Source organism: Pyrgilauda ruficollis, unplaced genomic scaffold (genome assembly GCF_017590135.1).
Source record: "Pyrgilauda ruficollis isolate IOZ18807 unplaced genomic scaffold, ASM1759013v1 scaffold5, whole genome shotgun sequence".
Taxonomy (NCBI): Eukaryota; Metazoa; Chordata; class Aves; order Passeriformes; family Passeridae; genus Pyrgilauda; species Pyrgilauda ruficollis.
In genome coordinates, this window is record NW_024526599.1 from 10,068,341 (window position 1) to 10,082,028 (window position 13,688).

The 13,688-nt window shown below is 36.1% G+C and overlaps 1 protein-coding gene across 20 annotated transcripts in view; it reads right to left on the reverse strand.

Annotated features, from left to right (window-relative positions):
* NEK1 (NIMA related kinase 1) overlaps positions 1-13,688 on the reverse strand; it is a 44,211-nt gene that overhangs the window by 21,397 nt on the left and 9,126 nt on the right. For 14 of the 20 annotated variants that reach the window (XM_041480022.1, XM_041480028.1, XM_041480027.1 and 11 more), the window contains 9 exons: positions 12,345-12,545; positions 9,839-9,899; positions 8,009-8,166; positions 5,999-6,058; positions 5,702-5,761; positions 5,514-5,561; positions 5,350-5,421; positions 2,176-2,357; positions 1,962-2,093 (listed from right to left, as the gene is read on the reverse strand). In XM_041480022.1, coding sequence (XP_041335956.1) covers positions 1,962-2,093; positions 2,176-2,357; positions 5,350-5,421; positions 5,514-5,561; positions 5,702-5,761; positions 5,999-6,058; positions 8,009-8,166; positions 9,839-9,899; positions 12,345-12,545 — 974 coding nt within the window. The remainder of the gene's footprint in view (positions 1-1,961; positions 2,094-2,175; positions 2,358-5,349; positions 5,422-5,513; positions 5,562-5,701; positions 5,762-5,998; positions 6,059-8,008; positions 8,167-9,838; positions 9,900-12,344; positions 12,546-13,688) is intronic. The other 6 variants (XM_041480035.1, XM_041480034.1, XM_041480030.1 and 3 more) reach the window with 2 other exon arrangements.

Sequence of the window (13,688 nt, forward strand, 5' to 3'; positions counted from 1 at the left end):
GTGCAAAAGCCCAGTCATGCAGCTGAAGTCTGTCACACATCATGAACCTTACAGTGTTGGAGGAGAGGTCTTTCGAAAAATACCCAAACCAAGACAGTCCTATTTGTCTCAAACCAAATTCACAGGAACATCTTATCTCAAAATTTTATAAAAATAGTTTTTCTTGCTCTAAAGGTGAGTGGCTCATTTTCCTAAAACATTTCAACTAGATTTCTTCTGGGCTGCACTTCTGCCTGACACAATTTTTCAAGGTTATTGACACTGAATATATTTAGCTTTATAACAGTGGTAGTACAATGAAAGACTTCAACTTGAAGATTTCTCTGCTTCTTCAATATAAACCCTAAATTGACTATCTTTAACAAAGTTCTTGTTACTTAAATTCTTTCTTTGAGTGAAACATCATGAACACTTGCCTTCACCTGGAAGAATTAATGCCAGGAGGGAAATACAGCTAGGCTGGCTATGATAATAAAATTGCTTCCAGGTAACATACAAATTCTTAACACATTTAAGATGCTAAGAAACAGCACCTTGCTTAAGGCTAACAGTAATCCAGTATTATAAACAGAAAAAAATCCAATCCCTACCTACTTTGACACTTCTAGACAGTCTTTTCATTAATTCATGTATTTGAGAAATGCTGAATTGGTTTCTCTTCCCAATCTCTGTGTTATTTATAATTTGCAGCACTCTTCTATAGTTTCTCTCCATTTTAAATCATTTAAAACAGTTTATCCAGGTATAGACAAATATAATCTAATATTTTCAAATGCATGGGTTAAACTGCTTCCTAATCTAGGCAAGAGTTGCGGATTTTGCACTTTGTACAAATCACTGAGAATAAATAGAGGAGGAAATATATTTAACTACAACTGGCAAAAGATACCTTCCAGTACTGGGTTGTACCAGGAAGAATTTTAATTATCTCACAACAGTCCAACCTACTATAAGGAATAAAAATATACCTCAGAGCTTTCAGAACTGTAATATCAATGTTAAGCATGATGTTACTGCTGCAACTTTTAAAAAAGCAAAAAAATCTATAATTGCAAATACATATTATATTGGAATATAAAATTGAATTAATTTAGTTTACAAGAATAAATTGTTACTTTTCTTCCTCCATGGAGCAGATTATTGGCTCTGCAGAAGTTTAAATAATGAAGGAGAAAATTTGTGCCTCTAGGAAAGTCAGTTAGTAATGTCCACAGCACTAAACTTCCAGGAAAACGGTATTTTCCCTATTAGTCTGAAAAACTGAAAACGCAGTTCTTTGGGCAATATTACAAGACCTAAAGGAGAGCAAATAAGTCTTGAAGAAGCTATTTGAAAGAATGAAAATATTAAAAAGAAAATCAGTACTTGCTTACAATCCTTTTATATATAAAAAATACCCTATTTACAGTAATTAGACTTAGATCTTCTAATTCACTATTTGAATACCGAATTAGAGGTTGCACACCATTACAACACCTGGCATTCACATCTCAATGAAGAAAGCTCCTAGAAGTTTTCCACCAATCAATAAACAGGAGCCAGCAATTCTGGGATCATTCTAGATGCTTTGCAGTACTACAAACACTTAGGCGCAGAGAAGGCAGGAAGAATAAGATGATGGGAAAAAGGAGCATCTTGTCAGGTAACACAAAAAGTGGAATGATGAACATAGCAAAGGAGGAGGCTTATGTTGTTATGTGCAACCACGTTAAGCCAACAATTTTGTCTGAAATCTACTTTAGGTACATTTGCTTAATAAACTACTTTTTCCATTATTGGAAAAGCCAAGATCTCCACTGGCTCTAAAAGAATTGTGGTCTGTGAGGGTCTAACACACAAACAGACAGCACAATACCAATGAATAGAAGTGATTTTGAGACATGCTCAACTACTAAATGAAATCAGACACAGAACAAGAATCTAACATGGAGGGACAGATTCACGGATTATCATAGTCCAACCTGTTTGCATTGGCTTGTTTAGACACCTCCTTCAATCTTTTCACTTTTTTCCTAACTGCACCAACATCGGGTAAATGGTGATGACCTGCAGGTCCCTTAGGAACTCCTGGACGTGTTCCAGGTGGAATTCCTCTGTAGATAAATATGTACAGTAACTTTCATTACTTTCATCTAAAGCAGAACACATGTAGCTTCTAATGGAAGGTAGCCATACCTTTCAACAACTCCTCGGTCTTGTAGTTTTGCCCTCAATTTGGCTTCCCTCTCTTCAGCTATTCTGAAGACATTTTCCTTTTGCTGTTGCATCTGGTCAAAAATAGCATGATAGTGTTCATAGCGTCCTCTGGAAGACACAGGAAAAGGACCAACACCACCTCCACCGACATAATATGGTGCCTGGAAACCAAAAGGGGTAGGGTGGAAATCACAAATACTGCTTTTAATAGGCTCTTCCAATTTTCACCTCTTCAGCAGAGTAATAATATTAACATATTCTGCAACAATTCTAAATTGGTCCTAGTTTTATTCCTGGCAGGCTCCTATTTTAACAAACTACAGCATAGACAAATTAATTTTTTTTATTAGCAGTCCAGAATAAAACACCATTTTAGCTTCCTTTAAAAATAGTCCAGTTATACATGAGCCACCTCTCACACATTTTGGAAGTCACTGAAAATGACTCTGTTGAAGTGTCAACAGAGACAGATAATATTACACGGCCAAAATCAAAGTTTCAGCAAAAAAAGTGATACAATTCCAACTGAAGTAGTAACAAGTGACTCATAGCCAAACACATTTTTTTTATGAAGCTGGAAACAGTTGAGCACAGTTTTAAGTTTGCTGAACAGCACTATGTGCAGATTTATCTGCGAACCCCACTTCCACCCAGCCTGTCACTTTATTTCCATCACTAGACTTGAGATGCTTCTCTACTCAAGCTCAGATCAGGGGAACACCTACCACAAGACACTGCTTTGTGCAAACTGTACCTGTCATTCTGAAAGCATTAGAATTCCTGCAGAATTTTCAAGTGAAAATAATGAAAATGATAATGTTTCAAGCAGCTGTGTACAGTAATAGCCAAGGATGGTTACAAAATATGTGAAACTGGCAAAACAAGGTTAAGGTTGTCAGCACATGCATAAAAATGTTTCCTTTATGCCTGGGGGAAGTAGTCAAATAACCCATGGAAGAAAATCTATGGAATTTGTTTCAACAACAGTGTCAATCTACTTTCCAGAATGGTCTGAAGTATTTAATATAAATTCAGACAGGTGAGTACAGATGTGACAGGTTTAAGACTGCCTGTTTAGAAGTTCTTGAAGACACTATATTTGACAATGGAATTTATCTCATATTCTGAGTTTTGGTTGTTCAGTGCCATCAACGGCACCCCATAACCCAGATGAGAGTACTAAATCAAGGATCTATCTAGGCATTCAAACAAATATGCAGGTAGACTGTTGGTCTGAATAAAAATAACTATACAAGATTATGATTTCTACAAATAGAAGGAAAAGTCTTAACTTTAGACACTATTCAAGGTTTCACATATCAATATTAGAGATGAGTTTACAAAACCTAAGGAAATACTAGAGAATGATCATCATTCTCCAGGCAAATGATAAGAAGCAGGTGCTCATCAACAGTCTAGAGAACAGTTACAGCACCTGCTAGAACCACAAACCCAAAGCCAAACACTTGCGACGTCTTTCTCTACTTTTCCTCAGAAACAGGTGCCAGCAAGCAAACTGAAAACAGAATCATGCAGTGCATGATTCTTGTGCCTTTGTAAGAGGCTGTACGGCTTGTGTTATTGGAAAGCTTGAACAATGCTACTCAACAGCACTGTCAGGGAGTTGCTGGATATACTGCTATCATGCTGGGGAAAGGACAAAGATAATTAAGGCAAGAATATCACAATAATATATGGAAACCTAAAATTATGATAACCTAGCAGCCTGCAGTATGATATGCACTCAACTATCCAATTTGAACAAGACATCTCAATGATTTTTCCACCTACCATGATGTTTTACACCAGTCACAATTGGTGAAAACAGACACACTCATTGGCCTCAGTTTCCCTAGATAACTGAGAATACAGATAATAATGCAGCTGGAGCTACAACAGAACAGCTTGTATGTTCACAGTAAAACTCTCTGAGTTAATCAGAAACACTGTGTTCAAGAACACACTCAGCTCTCATCAAATGTGAGGATGCACGCATACCATGTTGTATGGGGGCTTGTATTGGTGCCTGCCAGTTTGATCTTGAAGGAGAGGAAGACAACATAGGAAGCAAATTAATTTTGATTTTAAATTTTTTCCTTTTTTTCATTAAATCAACACTGTAGTTTTTAAAGTCTGGTATATTTACGTTTGCATTTATATTTAAGCTTTACTTATATGATGTGTGGCACACATCTGAAGATGATACCCATTTTGACCTATTTTGAAAGGAGATATTTAATAAGTAGCTACTGAAACCTGGGTGGTGTTTGTGTATTCCTCATTTTTGTACAAAGAATAGTAATAAAACCTCTATCCATTTTGACTTTATTGCTCAATCAAATCTTGCTTACAAAAACCTTACTGAACATGTTTATGCCCAGTATTTTCATAAGACTCACTACCACCACAACAAATCCCTGTGTTTCAATCCACTTTCTATTGTCAGATACACTTACCATAGCACTACTTAAATTCCTGCACTGGCTCTGTCTGATGAAAGTACCCAGACACTTATCATCAACTAACTTGATGAGACTGCTTTCCAGGACAGTTATGTTTCTATGAAACTATGACACGCACACATAGGGAAAAGGAAACAGTCATGGGAATCAGATTAAATTACGTACAAAGTGAGTGGCTAAACAGCACACTGCATTAAAAAAATAATTAAGATTTACTCAAAAAATTTTACCCCCCTCCTGAACATCTTATTGCTATATAGAAACACTTACATTGCTAAATAACAAGGAATGTTTAGAAACAAGTGTTTAATACTGGGAAAGAGGTCCATTACTATAATATGAAAACCTGGGAACAAAAAAATTCAATAACAAACTTGAGTGTGAAAGAAGCTGCTCATGCATACACTCAGCACACGGAAAGTAGCAAAAGCAAGTATGGAAATAAGAGAGTGGTGCATGAAAACCATTACTAGCAGAGAGAGAAGAGATTCAGAAATTTAGAAACATTAAAAATGAAAATTGCATTCAAAAAGGCTAGGGAGGAGCTGTTACAGTCTATCTCAAATTATCCACAGATAAATAATGGACAGCCTCAAGAGTTGACCTCCATCCTTCTGAAAAGAGAAGACCATTTCATACAATCAAAGGTGGGGGGAACACACTGCACCACATTTCTGCATCTGCTGCCAACCTTAACACCACTTCCACCTGAACCAAGCACATTCCTCCATCCTTGTTCCCTGGCTCTGTTTATTCGTTCCATCTGAAGGAGAAAACAATACAGGAAAACAAAATTCAAGGAACCACTAAGTAAAAATTGAACTTCACTCTTAACACATTTTAAACATATTTTACCCTTTCTTTTTCCAATCTTCTCATTTCATCTGCCTTCGGTAAACTGATCTGAAATGTGTAAGGATTAAACATGTTAAGGAACTGGGAAATCAAACTACTGCATATTCTTACACAACACACCACACCAAAAAGTATGTCATTAAAATTTCTATGGGGGAATAAAGAAAAATCTGAAGACTCTTGACTACCTGCTCTCTCTGGCGTTTTTCTTTTTCAGGCAATTCTAACCTTTTCTTTTTTGAAGGTTCCTGAAAAATAAGCATATAATTTGGTATTTATTACTGAGCCGTTACTCTGTCAAGTCTCTGTCAAGATGGGTTACTGATCCAATTGCTGTGTATGTCCACGTAGATTAAAAAAAAGAAATCATTGCTATATAATATTTGGGAAAAAAGATGAGGAGGAAAGGTTTGAAGGTTGTATGTTGTCATTCTTGCTGTGGACTTGGCTTTTGCTCAGTTTGAAAACAGATGATTTCTTGATACCTCAAACGTTTTCCTCCTTTTTTCTACTGGAGTAATTTTCGTCAATGGGGTTGGAAATACCTGCATGAAAGGTGAAACTTCAAATTAGAGAGCATGATGCCAGAATGAGAGAAAAATTCTATCAGAAAACATATTCTTAAAGTCACAACTGAGTGTGCACTAAATGGATTTAAAATACTTGATTATTCAGGAGGTTTGAAGTGAAAAGGACTGCTAGGATATAGGGGTACTTGTTCATCCTATACTAAAAGCTCTTCAAAAGCTGAAGGCAGTGATTTTTAAATCTGTTTTGTCTTATTTTTTCTTCTTTGGTAGTATCACTCTTCATTACGACCTTTTCTTTATAGAAACTCTTTGAGGGGGCCTAGATATTAAAATTCTCTTATTTGGAAGGTTATCCTGGAGCTCTTTTGCTTGGTACTTCACTTGGTTCCAACTCTAACTAAGGTTCTTGTTACCTGTGATAACACAGTCACCACTGAATACCTGCTAAAGAAGCAGCTATGGTTAACAAAATGTGCTGTTTAATCTTCCCAAAAAAGCCATCATTACTTTTAAAGATTTTTTTTTCTGACCATACTAGAACACACAGAGCTTCACAGTATTTTCTTTTCACAACATGCAATCCTGTCAAATGGGTAATTTAAAATCAAGTATTGCAGAAGCTGGAAACCTTTAGAGACTTGTAATAATATAATATTAATGCAATATTTACTAAATAAAGGAGACAATTGTTACATTCTTCTCTGAAAAGCCGGCTAAGAGCTGCAAGCTCAGACTCAGAGAAGAAAATTTATATTAACTTGTAGCCATTGTTTTTATCCCACATCTTATCACTAGGTACAATTCACAAAAAGACTGTCCTAAAATAGCAGCATTACTGACTCCTTCCATGTGGGAAGAGGATATTTCCTCAGTCTCTCCCCTGCCACATTAAGTGTCATAGCAAGTTGGGTAAGCGTTGGCTGGTGAAACCCATGACAAAGACTCATAGATTGGTTTCCAATCAAGCCTTAAAACACACAAACCTCGTGATTTCATAAGGACACACAAGAAGTCTGCACTCTCCCTTCTAGCTTTTTCAAACAGTGTTTAAAGAGCCAACAAGGCTTGAGTCATCAATGAACTTTTCTCTAAACCTCTGATAACTGTTGAACTTCACAGATAATTTGCACCTCAAGGATAATTTTCTATCCACCTAAACTCTGACAGATGGATAGAGGTCTTAGTATTACATTTCCTGAAGTGCCATGGGAGAAGGAAAAAAAAAACCCAAAACAAACCCCACAAAACAATAACATTACATATTCAGAAGAAAATCTGAATTTGCCAGACAACTAGTAACCTCTTGGTTGCTAGTTGTCTGGCATGTGCATATAGCTCAAAACTAGCTGTAGCAAAAACAACTCCTGACCATGCAGTAATTAATGGAATAAAGAGAGACAGAATAGAAGTTTTATGTAATAAGAAATACAGAGAAGACAACAGGAAGAAAGATCAGAAGTACCCATGACAGTATACAGAAAACTTTCTCATTAGCTCATGGAATCAAATCTGGGAAATTCCTCTTTCAATTACACAGTTTCTCTGCCTAACAACACTTTGCAAAATGGCTAGAAAAAGTTTGCCTGTTTTGAAAATTTGAAATTATTTTGGAACTAAGAAAAAAGATGCAAAGGTTCCTATCCAGTGTCAATGATCTTAGTATACCTGACAAGCTTCCAATACCCCTAAGAGTAGTTAACACCACCAAAGCAAATGAAAACACAAAAATGTAATTCAGCCTTGGAATTAAAACCCAAGCCTAAAGTAGGAATTTACAAAAATTATATTAAAACAAACTAAACAAACAATCAATAATGAAGCAAGCCAAGCATTTAAACTACTAGTTCTGCTTTCTCTGCAGGTGCATGAGGCATGTCCACATACCAAGACATTTTGAAAAAGAAGGCATAGTATTTAAATAAGGTATGAGCAAAACAGCACAATTTACCTAACATAGCTTCTTACCTGTCTAATTTTAGTCAATGACTTCTTCTCATTAGGTTTTTTAGGTGCACCACAAGACTTCCTGATAGTTAAAGGCACTCCATATTTTGCAGCAGGTTTGGTAATTTTCTGAGCTGGTGCAACTGAAGTCAGTGTCGGTTCTTGAACTGGTCTTTGAGCTGAAAAGAAGAAAAACCCCACAATAAAAAAATAACTTGGTTATGAGCTACCCAGGCTGGCGAGTGTATGGTATTTCCCTTTCTAAGACTTGTTAAAATCTTAGAACAGCAAAACTAGACAAAAACGGGTGAACTGTGTGTCAGGGACTGAAGTTGCATCTAAGGTCCTGCTATATTTGGTCTGCTCTTCTGCACATCCACAAGACAATGAAGAAAACTTTACTGTATAACTGGTGGGAACTTGACCCTTGAAAGAGAAACAATGCATTGGTCCATTGGTGGGAAGTTAACCTGTGAGAAAGGAACAACGCACAATGGAACTGGGAGGTGTTAGCATGCAGGTGGGATCATGAGCTGCTGTGGCCACATCTCATGCACTGGACGTCATAGCTGGAAAAATTCCACTCCTGAGGAGAAGCCTTGAGGTGTGGGTCTGGGGTGCAGGGCTGACAAGAACTGGATACAGACTGTGGATCCTGGGCATGTCCTGAAGGCGCACTGCCTGCCTGCCCCCTGCATGAGCACCATGCTCTCCATGTCCTTTGCCTGCCCAGTGGCTTTGCAGGAACCAGTGGTCTGTATGTATTATTTGCTACTGCTAGTAATAAAGGCAATTTTGCTTTGCAGTCACAGTTAGGTTTCAGGTTTGGTGTGCATGGGCATCGTCCTGGACCCGTAACAAACCACTAACATTTCATTCACATAAGCTGATGTATTAGCTTGTCTAAGTTTGATGTTTGATAAGAAACAGAATAAAACAATTCCCATGCTTTTACATCTTAATTCTTCAGGCTGGATAACTGACACTTCATTCAGCTGCCTTGCTTAACTGCACAGTGCTCATGTACACAGGGAAGAGGTTTGCTAATGGAATGGAGAGACAGGACCTTCTCCACTAATAACACTGGACTGAAACCTGTAATACTAATGTCACCAGAAGATGAGTTCTAGAAGAGCTTCAATGGCCTTCAGGGATATTGCTTTCCCCACAGAGTTCCTGAATATACACCAATACCAATATTGTGGGTTCGATTCTGGGTCAGCAGGGCTCTCTTACCACAGAATAGGTCAGCAACATCATGAAAAAATACCAAAGCCCTTGCCAGAGCATCAAATAATTACAGGGAAATAAAATAACTGGGAAGAAAATCTAGGGGAAAAAAGGCAAACTAATGCAGTAAAATGAAGTAACACCATCTTGACAGAATTAATCTTTGTTATCACTAGCAGAAATTTCACTGAATTAGACTGAAGCCAGGACTTTATCTTGAATTGCTAATGAAGCATCACACATTTTTTTGGAAGAAATAGTACTTCTCATTAGCCATTTTTCATTACTAAGGGATAAAAATAAGTCATACAATCATAGCATATGAATTAGTTCCATTATTTGCAATCTACACTGTCTCCTTAAATTTTGGAAGTGTAGCATACTGCAAGAGGAAAAAGCACACTAATATATTACAGGCCCATAGCTTGTATTTGCATCATTTGTACCTAACATATGTCCAGCTCCCCAGGGAAGGGGAGGAAATTGCTTCTCCTTTCTTTTTTCCTGAAAATCCTACAGTCAGGTATGAGAACACACTGAAAAAAACCCTAGTAAAAGAACAAAGCTACATACATGATCTTGACAGAGCTGAAAGCAAAAGCAGTGCAGACACCAACTTACCTGGTGAAGCATGTGGTCCAAACTTGTGGAAAATTTTGTGACTGAATTCTTCTGCAATAAGCTAAACAAGTGGAAGAGTTAGTCAATAATAGCTGTGACCAAAGCTAGGAATAACCCATTTTCAGATAAGCGTGCCATTAGCAGTAAGCATCTAACTAAGAGCATTTACTGTAAATTATATGAAAATAAATACTCAACTTTATGCACTGAATCTAGTATTACTAGAATTTAGTACTACCAATATGAAGCTGGAGTATTTTCAAATATTTTTGGCATAATTACTCAAGTAATTTTAAAAAGCAATTTAGTCTGACTTCTGAGTGGCACATGTTATCTCATTTATGAACTAGCTAAGAATCTAGGAAAAAGGTTAATGTGAGCATCAACACAATTTTTATGCATCATTCATTTTAGATTTCTGAGTAGCTGCCAAAGTTCACCTTAATTTCTCATACAGCTAGTGTCAAAAAATAGTTCTTTAAAAATGCTTGCAGTTTTAAAGCGTTGCTATCCTTTTCAAGATAGGAAGATGACCACATATGTGGATATCTGGAAAAACATATGTGGTGTGCTGTAAGGCATATACAATTAGCATAGTAAAATATGGAAAGCAGTCTTATTGAGATGAAAAATTTGAGACTAGACAAAGAAAATTCAAATACGAATAGGCAATAATCTCAAATACTGTAGGTAGTTCTGAATCAAACATCTCAAAAACTATATAGTAGAAGTGAAAAGTATTCAAGGAAGAGCAGCAAGGATAAATGAAAAGTGTCAGTTCAGGAATAGTCTTAAGTGAATCTTGAACTATTCAGATTCCTTTGATTTGTACCAGTCAGTTACAATGGATGATGAGGAGTTAAACCTGAAAAAAAACCCAAAACAAGAACCAAAGTGCAGACCTTAGGACTCTGCATATAATGGCAAAGCAAATTTTTAATCTGTAGAGTCTGGCATCAGAGATTCTGTAAGCCAGAAGTCACACAGTTTCCTACACTTTCTTACTAATGGTATTTCAATTATCTTTAAGCTTTTATTTGAGTGGTAAGTTGTAGCAACTGAATTACGATGTTTCCACGATAACACCTTTACTGACAGAAAAGAAATCTGACTCATTAGTATCTTTCAAAGAGCTCCCTCTCCTTTTTAAAAACTGATGCTAATTTAGATCTGCTCTTTAATGCAACTTAGTAACTATGAAGCTAAAGAAAGAATTTACATAAAACTGGAAGATTGATTTCCTGATATTTAAAAATGGGATTTCAGCAACAGTTGCAACACCCTGAAGATGTCAACTATGAAATAATTTTTAAGTTTAGACTAAGGAAAACAGAGGACAACAGCACTAGCCATGGACGATACTGCAAGAAAATAAGCATTACAGCTGTATCACAGAATGATCACCTCCTGCTAAATATAAATGTACCAGAACGATACATTTTGGAAAAGGTGCTTTCTGTGTGGGGTTTTTTTAGTTGTTTCAAATATTAGATAACACCTCTAAGTCAAACACACCAGTAGTACAGTAGGAAAAATTGCACCTAAGTATTCATACTCCGTCTAGGACAAATTAGTATCACCATGTGGAGACAGAGACAGCCTATTACTAATTATACTTTGATTGACTAACTCCAAATAAATATTTCACATCCATTCTAGCTATTGGAAATGAAATCAGACCAAACTATTACTGCTGCAAATGTTAGAACAAACTTAACTGTAAAGATTTATGAATTTTACTTTCTTTGGAACTTCTAAAGTAAGGTGGAAGTCTATTTCGACACAAATTCAGAAATTCCAATTATATATGGTCTTTTCAAGACATTTCTTTAGTTGTGAGTTAGAATCCATTAGAATTATTGTATTGCACTTCCTCTATGGCCTCTCCCTTCTATATTTATTTACCTCGTATCAGTTCTATTATTCACTTGTTAATCTTGATCTCTTTTGACTAGATTTATATTAAAAGGATATATTTATATTAGATATAAAATGATATGAATAGACTTTAAACAGAATAGGAAGCAACTTCTTTGAGGGTATATATGCATGATACATATAAACCTCAAGAAATTCAAAGATGATTTTACTTAGCATTATTTTCCACAACAGGTTTTCAGGACATTCCAAATTACAAACAAAAATTGGATTGAAGAAATTCTATACAGCAACAATGCTGAAATAATTGACAGCAGCATTTTATGAAAAGATGTGTATCTAAACAAATCATCTCAGTGGTGATTTCTCATGATATAGAAAAACACACAAAACAGTGCACTTCAGAAAATGTCAATTTAGATTTACTTATGGAAACTATCAAACACTTAATAATTTGAGACTTTTCTTTACAGTTTATGGTAAAACTAGTTTTTCCTCAACTGACCCTAGGGAGCTCTAGGGAATACCATTACTCTAGCTTTCTATGTAATATATTAACATTAGAATAAAGAAAAAGGAAAGTCCCATGATGTTTTTAGCAAAGTTAGAATTAAAACTAACTCCATACCTCCGGTGTGAGAAATTTTTCAACCCGTTTGGCTATAAAGTTTTTCTCCAATATGGAGTTCACTGATGGTCTATTCCTAGGATTCCTTTTAAATAGCTGTGACAGCAGATTACGTAGGTCGTAGGAGTAATGCATAGAAACAGGAGGAAAAGGTCCAGAGATTATCTTCAGGACCAAGTTCTTCATGTTACCGGCTTCAAACTGTATCACAGAAGGAAGAGAACAGTTATTCTTATCTCCTGTCCACATGCAAGGCTGCACATACAGATGATGGGGAAACCAAGCTAACAGTGCACCTTCCTTTGCCTCAACACACACATTTTCAAGGTCAACTCCAGCAGTTCAAAATAATCTGTTGCCAAGTATCCAAATTAAAATTCCAATTGGAAATACATCACAATACAGGTATTTCATACTATGGAGACATAAGATGCTAACAAGTAATTGCCTGCAGATCTAGACTGACAATGATATATAACTAAGGAAAAACTAATTATCTGCTTGATCTCCTCTTCCAAAGGTTTTGAACCACAACATGCCTTCTGCCTTTTTTAGCAAGCCCCCATCACAAATTACAGAATGTGTGAAGTATTCACATTCATTCAGGGTGAAATCCAAGGAAATGCTCAGACTTCAGTTTAAGCTCAGGTAACAAGAGCACCATTTCAATTCCTTTGTACAATAAAAAGAAAACAATATGCATCACCCAGCTTACAGAAAACAAATTGTTGACATCAACTCTCAGAAATTAAACACTGTCAGCAGTGCTGCCATATAAAAGATCAAGCAAGAAGAAATTACAAAAGCTTGAAATGAAATGAAATCCTTATCCTTTGAAAATATTTATTTCTATTTTCATGGCTGTTATAATATTTTTATTTTAATAAAAATAGCTACTAAGAAGCTCCAAAGAAAACAAAATCGACAAAAAAATCCAAAACAGGACAGAAAAAAACCCAAACATTTTCTTCCCTTCCCAACTGAAAAATGGATGATGAAGACATACTCTTCAAACTATACACACACATAGACAGAAGAAGAAAAAAATGTTAAAAGGTAACTCTTCCACCTTGGGAGTTTTTTCTAAGCACTATTTCTGTTCTAAACAGAAATACATTAATCCATCTGTAAAAAAGCAGAATCCAAATTCAGATTTTCAATGAAGATTTCAGTGAATTCAGGCTTTTTTGGGAATAAAGCCCAACCCAACCAAGCAAAACTCCCAAAACCCCAAACAACAACAAACCCAACAAAAACCCCAAACCAACCAAACAAAAAAACCCACAAATGCCCCCCACTACTCCTAGTATCCTTTACTGTAACACCTAACAATTTTTTCAGCTA